The sequence below is a fragment of the Larus michahellis genome, chromosome 6 (assembly GCF_964199755.1).
Source record: "Larus michahellis chromosome 6, bLarMic1.1, whole genome shotgun sequence".
Lineage (NCBI taxonomy): Eukaryota > Metazoa > Chordata > Aves > Charadriiformes > Laridae > Larus > Larus michahellis.
In genome coordinates this window covers 12218105-12236138 of record NC_133901.1, presented here as the reverse complement: position 1 = coordinate 12236138, position 18034 = coordinate 12218105, and the positions used below count along the sequence as shown (strand labels likewise).

The following is an 18034-nucleotide window of genomic DNA, read 5'->3' as shown; positions in this document are numbered from 1 at the left end:
TGATATCTCTAGCAAGGGAAAGAGTCTTTTTTCCTCAAAGAGTGTAGAATTAAGCAGCTCCAAAAGCTTTAAAGTGATCTTTTATAATAGCTATTCTTGCCTTTTATATTAACTTACAGAATTTTCTAACTTGTGAACTTCAAACAAAAATGTGTTTGATGAAGTGACGCTGACTTTGTGGCAGTTTTTCTATAATACTTGAAAATTGGATGCATTTACACTGTCAAATAGCTTATCAGTCTGGTCTCTTACCAGCTCCTGTTTCCCTAATCACCCACCTGTGTTAGTTAATTAGCCTGTGTGTTAGTTTGCTCCCAGCCTGCTTTCTATGGACCTATAATACGCACCCATACTGCAAGAGCTTTTCTCTTCCGTGCAGCAGTACAATCCTTGGCTTTGTGTAGATGCCTAGAACCAAAGATTGAGAGGGAATAGCTGTCTTGGGGACCCAGAGGAGCTGGAAGGAGCCTGGGCTGAGCACTGCGCAGCATGGATGCAGCTGGTACCCTTCAGAGGGAGTTAGCCCTTAGCAGAGTGGGCAAAAGTCATCTGACCTGCTGGCTCTACACTTACTCTAAGGTTTACTGTTAATCATAGTATAGATGTGGACACAAGGTCCTCTCTAGGTATAGCATCTGGGGAATACCTCTGTGTTCCTAGATGACTCTGGATCTGGCTGGAGCTCCATGTGGATTCTGATTCAGTATTGCATGTGTGCCCGAATGAATAATATGTAAAGTATTTGTTATATTTTTTAGGGCTCATAGAACTGTTATCAAATAGTTATGCACACACACAAAACCCCCAGAGATCTAATAGCAATGAAAACACAGTGCAGCTTTCATTTATGAAGGTTGTGACAGTATTAATATCCCTCAAATCCTAAGCAATGAAAAGGGTAAGGGAGAGCTGTTTCAGACTGGATTGTTTGCTGGCTTAGTTGCTGTATCTGCGTTGAAATCTGTGCTAATTTATATCAGCAACAGACTTTTCCCTTTATCATAAAACCAATTATGATTCTCCACAGAGAACAATAGAATTACTTGCCTCTTAATTTTCAAAACCAAAATATTTAGAAACTAGGACATGAATACTCAAGAAGTCCATCAGTTTTACAGAGCACATAATGCTTCTTTCAGGCAGGCCAGAAGTATTGCATACTTTTAGACTGTCCGACATTTCCCATTGAGGTCCATTTTTCCATTGCTTATCTCTAAACCCTCCAACTACTTATTTTAAAATTTCCTGTTCTGTGTGCTTAAGTTGATTCTTAATATGTTGTTCTTGAAAGAAATAGTTCAATGAAAACAGTTCAGTTGTCTGTTAGAGACTAGCAACCCCTCCGAATATTTAGCTGTATTTTTGTCTCTAGATGGGAGGGCAATAAGGAGTGAAGCCTGGGTGGACTGACAGGTGTGAGGGGAAGCAGGAGAAACTGGAACCAGTGAGTAGTGAAGAAGGTGGAGATGGAGCTGTTGGGATTCTCTGGCCTGATCTGTGGAAGTGCTGAGTGTCAGGGGTTTCTTTGGAAGGTAGAGGGTGCTACCTTCTGAGTAAAACGTCATCTTCTGAAAAGTCCTTGGAAAAGTCAGTGGTGGATGATTTTGACCTTAACTCTGTGTCCTTGGTCTACCACCTGTACAGGACGACAAGAACATTTAAATTCAGTTTATGCTTGCAGAATACTTGGTACTTAGTGAAAGTACCCTAGAAAAGCCTGTAAGAAACTTACTCATTCTGTTTTCAGAATCAAGTTTGAGTAGTGCAGGGCTCTGCTCCGGCCCTGTTCATGCATTTTATTTTAAGAGCTGTTGGATAAAGTTTGTGAATAATTTTGGGAGCAGAGACCAGGAGCAGGGTTTGATACAAAAAGAGGCCTCCTTTTTGTCCTTCCTCTGGTGGGTATCCCTTCTCAAAAGGATTACTCGTGGTGTAGTGAGCCAGAAGGAGCAGTCCTGCTTCCCATTTCTCTCTCCTCCATGCCTCTACATGGTTTTGAATCTTTCTTTATACTGACTATGATGCTGGTATACAAGATTAATAAATGGAATTGCTTCCACTGAGGTCAAAAGGGTGGTACAGCTGTCTCTGGGCGGGGGCTGTGGGTCTGGGAGCAGAGGGTTTACAGAGTTGAGAAGTGGTCTCAGAGCACCTTGTCTAACTATGTTATGCCTTGGATTGTAGAGTGCAGAGGCTGCTCCCTGCTGCCATGTGTTTCCTCTGGGCTGGCTATAGGTAGCATCTATCTAATCCTGCCTTGCCTGAATGGCTGATGGGGTGTGGGGGGGTATTGCTGGGACCCTCAGAAGTGTTCCTAGCTTCCTGTGATCTAAAGCGTTGTCCTGAGGCCACCTTGCTTTTATGTATCAGAATGTCTATCTTGCATACTTAAAGAGGTGGCCCGAAGATGGCTTTGAGTGGAATTAAGACTATTTCATTATCATACATAAGGGTTGACCTGTCAACTTCGTAACTCTGCCCCTTCAGAATGCTACTGGATAATTCTATGTGCCGCTCTGTTTTGCGGATTTAATGATATGCTTATGAAGCATCTTGTGTGGGGCAATTAACTGTAAAAAGTATCTTTTGTAACATCATAGTGACTTTAACTTTGTCATGAAGTAATCAATGCATCCAAAAAATAAAACTGAAAACTTTTTTCTGTAAAATCAGCTTCCATCTACATATGTTACAAATTGTTTTGATCAGATATTGGTCATATCTGTCAATTAAGCTGTACACACGATCTGTACTCTTTTCAGACATCAATTATTCATTATTTCTAAACCCACAAAGTAAAAAGGGGTGCCTTTTTTTCTGTTTTGTAATAGTTATTGGGACAAATGAAAATAGTAAGTAAATCTTAAAGTATCTCAGAATCAAAGATGACACAGGGGAAAAAAAAAAGAAATCAGACGAAATTAAAGAATTAAAAGAACCAGTTCCAAACACTTGCGGACGTGTTTGTGGCAAACGGGCGCCTTTTGTAATCAGGGCAGATACAGTCTCTGCTCGTGTGAAGTTGATTTGTCTTGAAGTAGACATCTAAAGGTAGGTGAAACAAAGCCTAGTGATACATGTTGAGTTTTTCAGCCTCATTGGCTCTAAAACCAAGAAAAAGTCACATTGTTGCTGGAAAAGTTTAATCTGTTTTGAAAACAGTTGAAGCTGGTGCCCTTCTCAGCTATACAGAGTGCACTGAAGTGTTGCAGCCAGGCTTTGGGGTACAGCTAAGTCCTGTGATGATTAAATCATCCAAATCTTTTAGGACTAAGCATCCAGCTTTAGACACAGGTGAGATTCCTTCTGTGTTCTGGTGGCTAACGAAGGCAATCTGACACCTCTTTACATTTGACATCTCTCACCTTCACGCTTGAAACTGGGTCACTTACAGCAAAGACAAATTTCTAAATATGGCTGCCGTTTGCTCAGTTGGTCTGTAGGCTGTTGATACCAGATTTTTCTGCTGTGGATTTTGTCCTGTTGACTTTGAAACTGTTGATACAAGATTCTCTTACTGTTAATTTCTCATAGTACTGTATATTTATGTTTTTATTTATACCCACTTTGTGTGTTTTGAGGATAGAAAGTACTGTGCTAGGAACGTGCTATAGTGCAGGTTGGAATTTAGGCACAGCAAGCTTTGCCTCCAGATCAGTGTATTTTTCCAGGTTATCAGTGCAAAAAAGACCCCAAATTCCGGGATCTTTTGTGACTGGTTAATTTGCAAATGAAAAGTATGTGGCTGCTTTGATTTTTTTTTTTTTTTTTTTTTTCAAGTAGCAGCTGCTAGATTAGTATGTCTCTTTCATGTATACATCTTTTAAAGCCCATTGTAGCTGGTCTGGATGCAGCTGTAGATATGAGAGGTTCTTTGGTCTATGCTTCCTCTGCAGTCTGTAAGAAGAGGGGCAGTCTGTAAGCAGGGTGAGAGTTCAATTGAAGATGAAGTAAGTACACTTGCCACAGATGATTTAAAATAAATCACCTTCTGACACACTGCTATACAAGATGTGCAGGACGGCCTGTACAGGGGAGCCTTGTGAGCCTTAATGCTTAGAAAAAATTGTCAGAGTAAGAAAACGAAAATGTATTCCAAAACTGTTGCGTATGGATCTGTGTATCCTTCACTCAGTGGCAATTCCAGTGAAAACGTTGCTGCCTGCCTTTTTCTTTTTTAGGGCTCCATTTCTCATTCCCATCTTCATCCTGTAACTCTGTTATGCTTCATATTCACTTGCAGGGCACATGGCGAAGTAGGCTGATGATGCTGTAATAACCTTGTGATTCTTTGGACTTGTAGCTGTGAATATACACATGGACTTCACAGCTTTTTCAACTCCCAGGTTGCACAATTTAGACATAGTTACAGTGACCTAAAGGAACCAAAACTGTGCTACATTCGTGTCAAATCTTTCATGAAGAACTGGATTCCGCAGCCCAGGTTGTGGGACCATCGTCTGATGATTGAGAAGCAACAGGAGAGAAAATAATCTTGGGGGGTTTGATACAGATTTATGAAGACATTAAAAAAATTCCTTTTGTGAACATCAGCTGTGGGGGCATGTGTGTGTGTCTCTCCTTTAGTGAATAGCCTATTTAACTGGACAAGAGCAGACTTATGATAGTAAGAGCACCCTTTTGGATAGGCTGTTTCTATGCCTATCTGTAGTCATATTAAGTGGTGCTGTATATGAAGTAACCTTGGACCTCCTACAGCAAAAAAGGAAGAGAAGGATATTGGAGGTGCGTGTTGTCCAATAAAAGCTTTCTGTTGGTGAGGCTCAGTTAAACCTTTTCATTTCAAATGCAGTGTCTTAGCTAAAAGCAAGCCCTACTAGCTAGAAATCAGACATTGTTCTGTGTTACTAAGCTGTGTTACAAAGTAAACTGGCAAAGTAGTTAGGACTTCTAAAGTCAAGTAGGGAAAGCAGGCCATGGGACTAGGTGTTTGTTCATCTTGTGGAGCAAGAATTTAGGCCTTTGTTCAGCACCATTGTCATGATAGGAGGGGGAGAATACACTTTTTTTAAAAGCCTAGACAAAGTCTGAGCAAGAGTCTGAAGTCAACTTTCTTAAGGTCGCACAGAGAAAGAGTAGACTATTGTCCACTGAGAATTGCTTTGCCTTGTGAGAGCTATGGGAAAAGTGAATAAAAAGAATGATGTATTTTGGTGTCTTTTTTGAAACAGTTGTTCTTAAGGACTGCTTTAGAATGCCTGATCTTATTATCCAAGATCACCCTTATGTGCTTGCTTGGCGTTAAGAAACCAGATGATTTGCTTTTTCCAAGCCAGAAGGAAAAATTGATGGTTTTTTTTGAAAATTACAGCCTTTGGTCTAGTGTGGGAACGAATGTTGATGATCTGCTTCATCGCCTCAAAAGCAGGGACCTCAAACCACCAGCATCATACGCGCACGGGCCTTGGCCGAAGCATGGGGTTTAACTCTAGCTGAGTCTGCCTGATGCAAGTTTGTACCTCAGGTTTCAGCACTGAAGCACATAAAGTAAGAACTATTGGGGAAGATGGTATATTTAGCCACTTCTGCAGTGCGTCTAATTTTAGCACTCTTGGTAGTGGTGGTGGGTGCTTCCTTTCCCATATTACCCCTGGCCTATTACAAGCCAAGGACAGATTGTCTGTCATGTAGCCAGCAGGGAAATAGATTCTGTTGTAGATCATGTTTCTCAATTAAAGTATTACAAGAAGGCAGAAGATCCTGGTGGTACTGAAAGATACTTTGAATATCAGTTAAAAAAGGGAGGTCTGGCTTCAGGAGTAAGATAAGATCTCTAGATGTTGTCCTTGTGAAGAGAGAGAAGACATAGTATGTTGAAGCCATTTGCCATTTTTTGCCTGTAAAAAATCAAAACCAAGAAAGCAACGTGCTGGTCTTGACGTGGTCTCCTGCAGAGTCCCTGTGCCCCTTCTGGAAAGGGCAACATCTGCTTAGGAGCTCACCAGGATGATGATCAAGGAGAGTTCTCTGCGGAGGGACCCAGACTTGGGAGGGGAGCTAGCTTTCCTTGCGAAGGGCTGTGACTTTGTTCTTCCATCTCGATTCAAGAGGAGGCTGAAGTCATTCCAGCAGGCCCAGGTTTGAATGCTTGGCATTTCTTTTTCTTTTTCTCTTGCTTTGTATTTTTTATTGGATCAGAGAATCAAACTGTGTCCCTCTAGGCGTATCTATTTGCAGAAAGTTATTTGCAGCTAGATACCAGCAGGTTTAAAAATAAACCTTCCAGGCTTAGATTGCAGAGTTAAAATGTCTTTGTAAACAAGGGGAAAAAATTAACAGCAAGGGCAGTGATTTAATAGGGAGAAATAGTGTTAAGACTATTAAAACTTTTCTGTGTTTTTTGTAAGAAAAACCCTCTTTGTGTATGTGATTGCTCTGAATGTTTCTTGTTGCATGTGGAACAACCACAACATTCTGCTGTATTTAGTTGGTTGTGTTCTCCACTGTACGAATTTGTGCACAGACCAGCCTACCTGGCTTTGACAGAGAGAGAATAGGATCATAGGATCATTTAGCTTGGAAAAGGCCCTTAAGATCATGGAGATGTAACCAAAGAAAGGGTAAATCCCAGCTGCTGTCCTCGCTTTCTGGGACAATTGGTAAAAGATTGGAGTAGTTTATGCTAGGACACCAAATGGGCATGTAGCCACGCCAGATTTACAGGGGGTCACAATATGCTGAAATCAGCCCATTTTGAGCTTCATCTATATTTAAATAATCAGTGACTCAGGAAGTTAAAAAGTTGAAATTATGAGCGGTGCAGCTGTTTCCTAAGAAAGAGCTATTAAAATTGTTCCAGAGTATATTGTAGCGCATTTTGTTCTCATGATTTCTGGTGACAGGCTAAAGTACATCTATGAGGTTAATCTCTGGAACATGGTTTTTCACTCCCTAGAGGAGAATTGCATGAAGTAATGATGTGTAGTAATAGCTTGGGTGGGGACCACGAGCAATTTAGAAGAGACTAATAAGAACCACGCAGCACTGCTAAGTTCACTCTCCAGAGTTAGTCTGATCACCTAAGGACACAATTGGGGTATGGTTTGCAGGGAGAGATAAGATCTCCTAGTAGACCAGCTGGAAACATTGACAAGCCTTTGGTGCATGAGCCCTCTGCCTGGTCTGCAGTAGGAGCAGCGACCTTCACCACTAAATGCATCGAGAATAACTGCTCTGGTGCTGCAGATCCAAGGCAAGTGAATCTCTCCTATGAAGACAGGCTGAGAGAGTTGGGGGTGTTCCGCCTGGAGAAGAGGAGGCTCCGGGGAGACCTTAGAGCCCCTTCCAGTCCCTATAGGAGATATGGGGAGGGACTCTTTATGAGGGAGTGGAGCGATGAGGGGGGAATGCTTTTAAACTGAAAGAGGGGAGATTTAGATTTCTTCTCAGGGAGAAGAGATCTCTTCTCAGGAAGAAATTCTTTGCTGTGAGGGTGGTGAGCCCCTGGCCCAGGTTGCCCAGAGAAGCTGTGGCTGCCCCATCCCTGGAGGTGTTCAAGGCCAGGTTGGACGGGGCTTGGAGCAACCTGGTCTGGTGGGAGGTGTCCCTGCCCCAGGCAGGGGGCGGGAACCGGATGATCTTTAAGGTCCCTTCCAACCTAAACCAGTCTGTGATTCCAATGCAGTGGGCAAGTGCAGATGAAAAAAAAGATAGTCTTACTTCCTCTTCTCTTTCTTTCACTACTTTTCCCCTCTTGCTACCCCCTCACCGTGTGTCACCCTGTCTTGAACTGGACCCCACGGGCCTTTCTGTGAGCTGCCTTAACTCGTAACACAGTAGACTATCATCCAGCAACAAAGCTAAGTCTGTTTTCTGCCTTTCCAAGTGGGTTAAATCGTTTCACAGAAGGGTCTGGCAAGCTCTGGAGCTGGCACTTGGTGTGCAGTGACAAGGTACGTTTGGGAGTGGAGGACAGAGATGGGAGCACTTGGCAGCAGTGAGATGCTAATTTTTGTGGGGTTATATCTTGTGGCTTGGGTGTGTTAGTGTGAGATGAGAGCAGAGGTAATTGGACTCACTAAGTACAGAAAAAGCGCTAGCAGGAGGAAAGGTAATAAGGTGATGATAGGGAGCAGAGAGATGAGTATAGGTAGTTTGTGGAACATGTAGACGTTGGCCAGAAAGGCAAGAGAGAAGGTTTTTTGCAAAAACCCACATCTCTTAAGAGCTGTAAATTTCAGCTCTTGTGCTCATCTTTTGCAGGACTTTCATGGAAGGATCAGAGAGCCTCCCAGAGCAGCACTGGTAGGAAGGGAGGTAGGGAGGTCTCTAATCCAGCATCTCACTTGTAGGAAGACTGTTCCTAAGAGTAGGTCTCACCAGAGCTGTCTTTCTCCAAGTCTTGAAAACTCCCCAAATATACGGATGCATCCCGCATCATTCCAGTGACCTCTTGCAGGCTTTTCTACCCTCCATTAAATTCATCCTCCTGCTGTCCTGCCTAACCCTCACAAGCTGCAGTTTATTGCTGTTTCCCCTCTTACACCATGTACCACTACAGAGTTTGGCTCCACTATCTCTGTAACCGTGCTTCAAGTAGCTGTAGGCTGCCGTTAGCCCATCCCTTAGTTTCCTCTTTGCTTGGCTGAACAGGCCCAGCCCCTCAGTCTCTCCTGACACGTGCTCCTGACCCCGGCTATCTGATTTGCCTTCTGTAGATCTGTCCAGTCTCTCCCCATCCCTTTTGAAGGCCCAAAATTGGTTGCAGTAGTCCTGATGCAGCCTCACTAGTGTCAGGCACAGGAGATAATAATAACTTCCCCTGTTCTCCTGGCCCTACTCCTAATGCCGTCTAGTACATCGTTTGCCTTATTTGTAATTAGACAATGCTGCAGGCTCATGTTGAGCCTGGTGCACACCATCTCCCCCACATCCTCTTCAGCAGGGCTGTTGCTCAGCCAGCGGATTCCCAACCTCAGCCCATGCTTGGGGTTGCTGTGAGCAGATAGAGAACTTGGCATCTTTTCTTATGGAAGTAGTTGAATAGTTTGTCACTTTGTCTCATGCCTGAGGTTCTGCCTTTCATCATGCCAGCCTTCCCCCTAGGTAAGTGTCATCTGCAAATCAGGACAGATGAGAATTGCTGTGGGGCATCTGTAAGGAGTAGGGGTTTATGCCCACTGTTGCCCTTCTGTCTGAATTGATCTGGATGCACACTGGTTATTTTCTTCATGGAGTTTTCAGGGAAGAATTTGGAGCATGGGCTGAAGTATATCAGTTGTGGGAAGGATCTATAGGCACATTTGTCAGTGGAGGCGTGCAAAGTCTGTGTTTTCAAAACTCAACTGGATAAGGCAATGAGGAACGTGATCTAGCCTTAGAGTGAGCCCTGTGTCCGTTCCCACCTGAGTCCTTTTGTGATTCTGTGTTGCTTGGATAGAGTTTATTTTCATGTGTGTTTTGGTATGATTGGACTTTGCTTCTGCTGGTGAGTTTACGATTTATAGTAGAAAAGATTCTCTCCAGAAATCCATTTTCTCATAGTCTCTCTGTGCTGTTGAGAGCCACGTGCAGATGAACCTCTGCTGTTCTTAGTCCCCTTGGAGATGGGTAAAAAAGAGGCAGCGGAAAGATACAATGATGGGAAGGGGCTTCAGGGAAGGAAAGGAAGAGAAAGTCTTGGGCAAAGGATAGAAATCAGAACTGATAATCTCTGAGGATGGCTTGTGTCCAGTTACCATCACACTCCAGTAAGACAGGAACTGTAAAAAATGGAAGGAGACATTAAGTCAGCACTGTGGACTGCGAGAAACCAGGCTGAGTCACTGTACCCTAGAAAAGAGGATTACAGAATCCCATTTGGAAAAAAACAAGAAACTGGTAAACTTATTATCTAGGCTCCTGTTGGAGATTGGGGCCAGGAGGAAGGAGTAGAAAGTATTTGAGCACTTGACGTGATACTGCTTCCTTCCATGGAGTTTTCTGCTGGGACTGGCAAGTCCCTGACGGACAGGCCTGGATAACAGAGGTTTAGTTGCTGTGTTTTGTTTGTGTAGCTACAATGAGGCTGTAGTTCTCTCTGGTTTATTTATAATGCAGTTGTCACTAGTCTGTCCATAAATAAATTGTATGACTGGCAAAGGGTGATATAGTGGAGAGGCAGATTTTAGTTAAGGTAAATTACACTATGCTATAGAGCAGTATTTTAAAATGGGCCTTAATCTCACCTGCCACTTTAGCAAAAAAAAAAAATAAAAAAAAAAAATCTGTTAGCTATTGGGAACAAGCTAAAAGATTTATTATGGTATTTGTAGTATCTTTTTAGCTGTCCTTTCTGAAAGTGCATGTTGCTGTTGGAGAAATATGTTCCACTAAGCAAATGGCATTTAAGGTTAACTTTTTGCAACAAGAAACTGTTTTTTTTCCAAGGAATTCCCACAGAAATTCCACTCATATCGCTTTATTTTTTCACAAGTAGTTGTAATTAACTCCCTGCTGTCTCCATAGTGGTTGACATCTGGTTATACCCATCCCAGAGTATTAGCTTGCAAGATTGTTGTAGGAAACAGGATCCTGCTTGTTGTTTTCTCTTTGTGTTGTTGTAGAGAGCTCGTTTCTTATGTGAGAAGGAAGAAGACAAAGTTCAAAAATTTTATTTCTATTCCTGAAGTAAAATCTTCTGAAAAGAAGCCACCCATGAGCAGTGCTTCCACCGTGTTTGCCTTGGACTGAGCAGGAGTTAGTGATTCAGTCTTACTGGGAAGGTCAGCTGCAGACCCGTGTCTCAGCTGGCTCCCTGCTTTGAAGCTCAGCAGCATTCCTCCTATTTCTCCTATGGATGTCTAACCTTCTGGCTTGTGTTGTGGTTGTGGATCAGGAAATTAATGTAGATTCTGGGGTCCTGACCTGTGGTTTGTATGAGCTGGTGCCAAACGTTACTGACTTTGCAGTACTTGGAGGAAAATGAGTTGCTCTGCTTTTCAGAAGGTGGAGGCCAGGGCAAAGTGAATGAGTTGTGTTACAGGAAGATCGGTTTGAGCCTTGTGCCACATCAGGATGTATGTGGTATGCAGAAGAGGAGGAAAATGGCACAGTACTGTTGTGGTGGTCTACTTTGGGGGTGCCTCTTTGCCTTCCAAGAAAAAAAAAAATCCAATTATATCATCGTTTTGTAGTGTAAGGGGATATTTTTTAAAGTGAAGACTTAGTGCCCTTTGAGAGGCACTAACTTCCTTTTGGTTTGTGGACCTTTTTGTTAAATTTGAGTAATCTTTTCTAGTTCCTCACAGTCCTGACAGCTAGGAGTGCATGCGTGCATTGAAGAGATTAAGGAGCAATAGACCTGTTTCAGAGAAGTGGGTTTTCAAGACAAACTGATGTTAAGTCCTATTATAGAAGTCAAGTGACTGGAGTTGGCACCTCATTGTCTGTTCCAGCTTTGCATTGTTTGTATGAATATGGTGCTGTGAGAGACCAGCAGAGATTTCCCCTCTGCTGTAATCCAGAAAGTGAAAGCTGCTGAGTAGAGTTGGGTCATGGCTAGAAAAGTCACTAGCTAGGCGGGGCAGATGGGGTGGGAGGCAGATTGTAGAGGCCCTCCAAGCCAAATTACTAGCTTGATTTAAGCACAAAGGTCCGTTTCACTAACCAGCTATTTCCCAATCAGTTGAAGGCTTCTTGAGAAGACCTGCCTCAGGGCCCTCTATTCACCTGTCTTGCTTAGCCTCCCTTACTGAAGCAAGCGGCCATGGGCAGGAGGTGGATCTTCATGTGCCTCTAACATGCAGCAGTGGCCACTCCATGGCCACGTGCTCCCTTCCCAGCCACATTCAGCCTGTCTGGGTTTCATTGTTGTTACTCAACTGAGTAAAGAGCAAAAGGAAACCAGGAGAAGGGTTGTCTTCTATTAACCCATTGAGCTGCTGCTCCTAAAGTGAGTGACCAACTTACCCTCCAGCTTAACCCCTGCCACCATTTCAGGTCCCCTACCTGCATTGTCATACTGTGGGACAGAGTAACCAAGGCTGATGCTTACTCTGTCCAACAGCCGTCTTCAGCCCCAGTAACATTTTGAGCCTCAGACCCTTTGACTATCTTTCCTGTCCCACTTTGAGCTCCAGCATCATTTGGGGTAGGACACAAAGATGTGCAGTATGTGGGAGAGTCAGAAAAGTCAAGGAAGGGAGGAAGAACAGATGGTAATTGGGCTTGTTCTTCAAAGGTTGAGAGCTATCTTGGTAACCATACTGACTCTGAATACTAGTACTGATACATTCAGAAAACTTGAAGGCTGAAAGTGGTCTTCAGTTGTTCCTGTGTTGCGAGGTGCAGGAGAGGAGGACTTAAGTGAACCCAAGCTCCAGATTAATGTGTTCCGTGCAGAGCAGTTACAGTACAAAAGTATGCTTGGGCTGGCGTGTGTGTGCAAGCACATGTGTTCCTGCTTCTGAGATGGGACAGCATTTGGAAGAAGGAAGAGGTTCCTCCCCATTTAAAGAGAGAGCAGTGAAGTAGAGGAGTGAAGAGGAAGAAAGTCATTCTATCTCTCATTTTACAGGTCTCTGAAGAATGGGTTATAAAATATTCTAAAATGCAGAAAAAACGGGGCTTAAGGAAGCTTTTACAATTCTCACTTCATCTTCCTGAGAGCAAACCAATGGCAAGTTGGAGTATCCAGTATGCGTTAAGAAAAAAGCTCCAAGTTTCTCAAAAATAATAAGGCAAAGCATTTAGTCAGTTCATCATATACATTCTTCTGTATTTAGTGAACTCGGACTTGGCTGCTTTATCCTAAAACCATTTTGTTTTGAAATAGAATAAACAAAGTGAAAGTTGCAGCTGTATTTACTTGACTGTTGCCTTATTAGCCTCTTATCACATATGTTGTTATATTAATATAACTCTTGCATTCAAACCGTTGTGCAATAGGCGAGTCTGTCGCCTTTTCCCAAGAAAGTGTGTATTCATGGGGGAGCAGGGAATTCGTCATCCTTTGGCACTCTATCATCTGAATTCTGCTGCTTATACTGTAACTACTTTTCAGTTTTTTTAAAAACATTTTAAAACATTTAAAAAAAATATTCCCGCCTGTGTCTGAAAAATTACCTATTTTAGGATCTCATTATGTACTGAAATACAAATCCTGCCTTTTATGAAATATATTGATGTATGACTAGAGGTGGAAGATTCCAGAGGTCCGTTAGAAAGGTGATCTAGTGGGGATGACCATATCAGCCGTATGTTTCTTACAGACAGGAGAGGAGTGTTGGGATGGTAGAGCTAATGAAAAAAGAGATGGTAGGCACGGGAGAAAAGACCACCTTCAAACAGGCGTGTGGAAGGCCTGGTTTCAATTTCCAGTTTTCTCCTTATTTTTCAGCAAATGATGTAGGTGCTTATTCAGTGAAACATTTGGGTGCTTCACCTGCAAAAGGACTCTTCCAACTGGAGTTGTAAACAGACCAGAGCCTTTGTGTTTTGCACCGACTCTGTGTGCTGTATCATGTGGGTGCCTAATGACAAACTGTCCTGGCTGCTTGTAATTCCTAAGGGCTAAATTGACATTAAAAAATTGAAAATTCAATCAAAATTGTCTTGGACCGCTCAAGTTGGGCATAGAATAAGAGGCTGCTTGAAATTTAGAAGACAGTCTTGCAAGTCTTTCCTTAATTGATCTGTGAAGCGGTACTTTGGCAGAGCAAATGATGTTCCCAAGGGATGGAAAATGTCGATGTTATGAATGTAAGTTTGCTCACACTTGGGGCAAGACGTTTGTGTGAGTGGGTGTTCTGGTTCTAAGGGGAGATGCTAAAGATCAGATTTTGATGCTTTGCTCTTTATGGGGCAGAATGCCAACACCATGACCAACATGAGACGAAGTAGCGTTGTCCTTGTTCTATGGTGTTGCAGAATTGCAGGGTGAGTTCTTTTCTGGTTCAATAGTGTATCATAATCCACAGCTACATATATAAAGTGCACAGAAACTGCATAAAAGCAGATGTGATGTATCCTAAATTTGGAATGTTTGATATTGCAGAAAAATTTTAATTGGCTACTTAAGACATGCATTTTTATCACTGTGCTGTAATTTAATTGATGGTGGGCTTTAATTTTTTTTCCTAATCACCGGGATCACAAACTATTTTCTCCTGCTCGGAAAGCCATGCTGTTAAAAAGTATTTGTTATTCATTATATTTGCAGGTTCAAAGTAAACAAGAGAAGAAACCTGGAACTTCATCCCCAGTCCCTTTGAACTCCGCAGTTAACCCTTGCACTCTTCTGCCTGTGAATAAAGCCACCAGCAGTACCCCTTTGTCCATAAACATTCCACGTTTCTACTTCCCTAAAGGACTTCCAAATGTCTGCACTAATCATGAAGAGATCATTGCCAGGATTGAAGAAGCCTTTACAGAGTTTGAAGATGAGAAAGCAAACGTCTGTGAAATGGGGAAAATTGCTAAGGTAACTATTCTCTAGGTTTTTTGGTTTTTGGAGAGAAAGACTGAAACTAAAACTAATCAAGTATTCACAGCTGTTCTCTTTTTTAGTGAAAAAAGAACAAATATCCTTTTGCTCTGAGTGTTTTTGTTTAGATTAAGAAAATAATAAACAAAGATGAGCTCGGTTTGCTGTTTGTCACGTGATGTGTATGCTCTTTCTTGCTTTGATTTGCGAAATGCTTCTTTCGGATTTCTTACCAAGTATAAATTGTATTTTTTGGTTTGCTCTTCCTGCATAGTTACGCTCAGAAGATAGCAGGAACTTAGTCTGGCTTCAGGTAGTGCCAGCTGCCTTCTTTGTGGTTAGCGGTCCCTCTAAGCTGGACGTGCTCTATGTAGACTGTTGCAGTATTGCTTGAGAAAGCAGTTTCCAGCCTACGCCTCCTTGGACATAGAGGAGGGAAATGCTTAGTCAACCCTCAGCCACTGAGATGTGTACGTTCAATAGCCGTAATGCAGGTGTCAGCAGGCTTGGAGTTGTTACGGTCTGCTAATGAGTTCCTGGCTTCAGGGAACAAAACACAGCACTCGTGGGAGCACGCCGCAGATGGGTGGTTCTGTTTTCCTCCCCTTCAACCATGGTTTTTCAGTAATGCTGATCTAAAACTAGCAGTTGTCAGACGCATCTCATATGTTCAGCTTGCCCTGAACGCGACTTTGGCACTGCAGATTGAGCAATGATGTTGTGGCCAAGAGGAGCACTTGTTTTCCAAGAAGGAAGATTTTTCTGAAAGGAGAGACAGGTTGGTTTTTTGCTTGTTTGTTTTTAGAGAAATTGGCATTATTTGTAAACCATCTTCTGAAACATAAACAGAAAAACTTCTTTGCTTGGCCAAAAAAAAAAGGTTTGAAACTGATTTTATGACAAGACAGGCAACTGCGTGTGGCCTGTCGTGTTCAAACTGGGAAAAGCAGGAGCATGATATAGAAGAGACCTCTGCCTTTCTGTCTGGTCTCTGCATCTGTCTCTACATGGATGTGCTCTGCGCCATTTAGCTGTTTTAAGGCTTTCTTCTGTTCTGTGGGATTATTTGTAACGGTGCCAGCTTTGGGGCTCTGAAATAAATGTGAGAGAATCATCTACACAAAGAAAACAGCAGAAAGTAAATGTCATTCTTTCCTCAGAGTAGCTGTAGAAGTACAGTCTCCCTGTAGAAGTACAGTCCCCCGACACAGGGATGGCTAAGTCTGAAAGCAGTTCTTATGCTGACTGGGGTTCCCAAAGAAACCTGCACGCCCAGACAAAACATTGAGAATGGGCTTGCAGGATAGTCTTGCTTAATAGAAGAGGTGAAAGAGGCCTTGTGGGGAAAACAGAAGTGATGCCTCAGCTACTTCTTAAAAATGTTCTTCTTTCCATTTGGCGTGATATCCTTCTTACCTGTGCCTGGCCTGAATCAGCTGCACTCCCTCCCAGGCCTGTGCTTTGCAGATGTTTTGGTACCTTGGCTGGAGTCATGAAGGTGGCTGGAATGATCTTTGTAGTAAAAAGGTGGTTTCTTGAAGGTGTCAGCAGCTGAATATTTGAAGCTGTTTCCCAGCCTGCCATTCTGAGGTGTTATAAAGTAGAAAATGCGTGAGCTTTCACTGATTGCCATTCTGAAAGCTAGCAGCCTCTGCAGAGGCTAGTTAAAAAGCTGTTCAGGGGGTCCTTTTGCTGGAATTGGTCTCCATTTGTGCTTTCATTTTTTGTTATCCTGCTGTGATCCAGCAGTGTTGGGAAAATGGGCTGCTTTATGTGGAAGGCACTGCACTGAAAACTACAGGATGGGAATCATTTCACCTTCAGGCATTTAATCGTTAATTGTCTATAATTAGAATTGAAGTTCCCTTGCTGTCAGTGAGAAGTCAGGCCATGTAGAGAATGGGTCGTCTGTTTCGAAGGTAGGTCACGAGGTAGCTGGTTTGATGAGTGGTCTCTTCTGGAAGGAGATGCCTTTCTCTTTCCACTTCACTTTGCAGGGAGTCTTGCTAACCAGCTCAGTCAAAGACAGAGCTTAAGAGATTGATAGTCTTTGATCTTTTTCCTGGCCTAACAGGCCGTATATCTCGGCTATTTAAAAAGTCATATGACAGAATAGAAAGTTATTGGTGGATTTTGAACCTTGCCATACAGTAGATAGCTTTTTGACTAATCTGTGTGCCGTTACCACTTTATTTCCCTTATGTAAAAGTCCCGATGGTGAACTCAGTGTGTAAACAGGTGGGGTCCTCTTGTGACTGCCTTTGTATTCCTCATTACAGATATGTGGCTGCCCACTCTACTGGAAAGCACCTATGTTCAATGCTTCGGGAGGAGAAAAGACGGGATGTGTATCTGTACACTCTTTTGTATCTATGTGGAGAAAGTGAGTATAGCAAATGCAAAATTCTCTTTCTGGAAAAACAGAACAGTCTACCATAGAAGCCTTTCTTTTCTGTTCTTTTTTTTTTTTTCCTGCTTCTACCAGACTTTTTAAATCATTGTCCCTTATTTAGAAGAAAATAAATGGCTTAAAAATCTCAATCAGCTTGTGTTTTCTTCCCTAAAACTCCCTGAAGACTTGTTTCCATGCTGTATCAACAAACTTTGAAGCAATTCTATAGATGATGAGGCTTTTTGGTCTGGTTGGCATATAAAATATATTAATGTGCTCCCTAGAAATATGCCAGCCTTGCATGAGATGGCTGATAGATGTCAGTGGATGTATTGGGATATATTTATCTGAGGCCTTATTGCTGCTACACCAGTGTACTGACTGAGTGCCTTTTGGGAATGGGGAGAGGAGGCGTGTGATGATGTTACAGGACAGGAAGGCGGAATGTAAAATAAGGAAACATCATACAAGTGGATACTCCAGGAGCTTTAGTGGTGGTTGCCTTCCTCAAGCATGCTGTACAATAAGTCTGTGGGGTTTGACAGTCACTTCCACATACCGTTGTCCAGGCTTCTTTTTGAGAGCTCTGGAGATACCGTGCTTGGAGTCAGAGGTGTGAGATGGAACAGACTTGCTCTCTTGCCTAGTCTTTTTCCCTCCAGGGTGATTCAGGCTTTAGTCTACTTTGGGAAACACCTGAACAATGTCTCCATCTCATATCCAGAGAGAGTTCTAACTTTTGACTTAATGGTTGCTCTTCAGATTCTTAAAGTAGCCTTTAACCTCGAGTTCCCAAAGTATTTCCTGCGATAATATTGTCAAAACAGCTTCTAGTTACCCTGGCAAAATTGCAAAAATGTTAGGGGGTGACTGTGTCAGTAAGTTTTCCTTGACACAGACAACATTTTTTCCTTCCTTAGGTTCCTCCAATTACTGCTAATTAATCCCTCATGTATGATACCACATATTTTCACTCCTCTGACTTTCACATCCTTTAGATATTTACAGACTGTGGTCATGCCCCTCTTCTGTATTCTTTTAACCACACCATTTCCAAGCCAAGTTTTGTATGCTTTTCTCACTTTAATTGCTCTTTTAGAAAGATTTCTCTCTCCGCCCCCCCCCCCCTTCCTCTTCCCCTCTGACAGTAGCAAAATTTGTTCTGTAAACGTGATAGACAGAAATAAATGTAGTGTTCCTGGTAAAGGTAGACTACA

At 42.6% G+C, this 18034-nt stretch overlaps 1 protein-coding gene across 3 annotated transcripts in view; it reads left to right on the top strand.

Moving 5' to 3' along the window:
• Positions 1-18034, top strand: part of PPP2R3A (protein phosphatase 2 regulatory subunit B''alpha) — a 56417-nt gene that overhangs the window by 15618 nt on the left and 22765 nt on the right. For 2 of the 3 annotated variants that reach the window (XM_074591990.1, XM_074591991.1), the window contains exons 3-4: positions 14162-14422; positions 16705-16808. In XM_074591990.1, coding sequence (XP_074448091.1) covers positions 14162-14422; positions 16705-16808 — 365 coding nt within the window. Of the gene's footprint in view, positions 1-5628; positions 6100-14161; positions 14423-16704; positions 16809-18034 lie in introns of those variants that run through there. The other variant, XM_074591992.1, reaches the window with a different exon arrangement.